Source organism: Arachis duranensis, chromosome 6 (assembly GCF_000817695.3).
Source record: "Arachis duranensis cultivar V14167 chromosome 6, aradu.V14167.gnm2.J7QH, whole genome shotgun sequence".
Taxonomy (NCBI): domain Eukaryota; kingdom Viridiplantae; phylum Streptophyta; class Magnoliopsida; order Fabales; family Fabaceae; genus Arachis; species Arachis duranensis.
Window position 1 is genome coordinate 98,371,799 of NC_029777.3, and position 2,489 is coordinate 98,374,287.

Here is a 2,489-nt window from a genome sequence, read left to right on the forward strand (position 1 = left end):
GCTGTTGCTTCTGCGTAGCTACAAGACTAGTGCAGAGAAACGACAGCCAGTTAGGATTTGTGAAGAGACTCCATAACCAATAATCGAGTCTTCAATTATTATGCAAGAGTAGTACCATAGAAAACGATATCAGAACTAATGGCTTTTCTTATTCAATTAAAAAGAATTCCTTATTTTTTTTAATTTTAAATCATTATAAAAGGAACATTTTTGTGTGTTATCTCAAAATCGTAACAGTCAACGAAATTAAGGAATAATCTAATTTTGCACCCACCATCGAATTTGGAGATGATTTTCTTTTTACCATAATTTCGCAAACAATGCCAACAAAATTGAGGAATAATATATTTTATCAAAATTCTGCTGTTGCCAGCGAAATTGAGCAAGAATATTTGCATAAAAGTGGTTTCAAAATAAATAAATGTAACAGAAACAAACAATTGGACAACCGTTGCCTGCAAAATTAGGAGACAACGCACAAAAATGTAATTTCTTCTACAATGATTTAAAATTAAAAACAACACCCAAAACTCAACTGTGTATTAAGAAAACATCCTTCAACAAAGGATTGGTTATAAGCATGCAATTCCATGTTGCATCCCTAAGTATACTAACAATGAAAAACACACTAAACTTCTAAAATTAGAATGAAATCAAAGATCGAGAACCAAATTAGAATTACGGACAATATTAACTACAAACAGTTTTAAGAACATAGTGAGATTAGGTTGAAATTTCATTTACTACCCTTGCTGCATGTTTGTGGTCGTCATTGGCTTCTTTGCTGAAAGAGATAATATATCTAAAACCAATGAATTAATATATTTTGTGTTCTTTTCAAAGACATTAACAAGACACAATTTATTTTTTATTTTTTCTTTCATAATTTTTATCAAATTTTTATAATTATATTTTTTATCATTATATTTTTCTTCCTAAGTTTTTATGTACGAAAGAAAAAAAGTAAATTGAACTTTTATAATTTGTTTTAGTTTATCACAAAAACAAAATAGAAAAACACTAAATTTGGTATGTTAGTCCTTTGTGTCTTATTCTGTTTTGTCTTGTTCTCAAATCCAGAAACAGTCTAGGTGTTCATGGCTGGGTCAGCCAGCAGAGTAAAAGGATTGGGTCTGCAAGGGGGTGGAAGTGGAATTGATAAAGGTACCCTTTGCAATCTCAGACATTTACATACTTGCATAAAAGGACCCCTTTACAACTTTAACTCATTGGACAGACCTATCTAAATTAAACATCCCCCAACCAATAAGCAAATAAATCCCTCTTCCGAAACAATTCTTAGAGAGTTAACGAATATGATTGTATTGTACAGTGTGCACCAAAATGAAGCATAACGCAATATGATTGTATCCACACAAACCCACAGAATGAGATTACAAGTCATATACATAATTGATATCAATATTCAACGAGTGAACACAAATTACAGAAAAAGTAAACACTATACAAATACAACGTTCAGAAGTGTGATGTATACCTGTTTATTTTAAAATCAGAAAAACATACACTTGCTTCTTCTTGCAACATCCACAAGGCCAAATCAAACAACAACTTGAATGAATTTATTCGATGCCCACATTCTTGCAGCGTCAGAAAGCTTATATTCTTCAACCTGTATTCTTCTCAAACGAGGAGAATTCTTCATGAACATCTCAATAGCCTCAGATTCAATCCCAAAACAATGTACAATATCTACAGTCTCGAGCCTCTTGCAGCTCCTAAGGATGGAAACCATAGCCGCACCAGTGAGTCTCTTACACCCTCTCAGCCGCAACTCAATCAAATTCACGCAAGAAACCAACATCGAAATGAGTTCCTTGTCGATCAGCATCTCGCTGTGGGACAAGTCCAGTTTCCTCAAAGCCCTCAAATGCTGCCCCAATGTTGCAAGCAACCCATGCTCTCTTTCCACAACATCACAATTTATCAGCGCCAGTTCCTCAAGCCCGTTACTCGCCGCCGCGATCGCAAGAGCCTTTAGTCCTTCTCCGGTGACAAGGCAACAGCTCTGAAGCCTGAGAGTTACAAGGCCTCTGAAATTCGCAGCCACCGCGAAGAGGTGGCTGTTGTCGAGGTCGAGTGGCAAACGAAGATCGATTTTTCGAAGATTGGATCTACAATGAGTAAAAAAATGAAGCAAACCCTCCCTGCTTCCACCGTCATAGACCAATAGCGAGTTCAGAGAGATGCAATTCTCTGAAAGCTTCAAGAGAACCATGTCAACCACAGTCCTGCAAGTTCTGAGCTCAAGTTCTTGGAGACCCTGCAAGGATTGACCGAAGGAAGAATAAGAACCACCGATACCTTGGCAGCTCCGAAGCTGTAACCGCTTCAGATTCTTGCAGCTCCTCCATAGCCAACCGATTCCCCAGTCATCTCCACGGATTCCGACAAGACAGAGACTCTCCAGACCCAAATTAGAATCCGAAACAGCAAAAGAATCGTGATCACTCACCCAACCGCCATCA

General features: G+C 37.1%; 1 protein-coding gene across 1 annotated transcript in view; it reads right to left on the reverse strand.

Annotated features, from left to right (window-relative positions):
• Positions 1–1,144: 1,144 nt before the first annotated feature.
• LOC107494916 (F-box/LRR-repeat protein 4) overlaps positions 1,145–2,489 on the reverse strand; it is a gene marked incomplete in the record, with an annotated part of 1,963 nt that continues 618 nt past the window's right edge. The window contains 1 exon segment of the mRNA XM_016115960.3: positions 1,145–2,489. Within this exon segment, the coding sequence (XP_015971446.1) occupies positions 1,562–2,489 (928 nt within the window).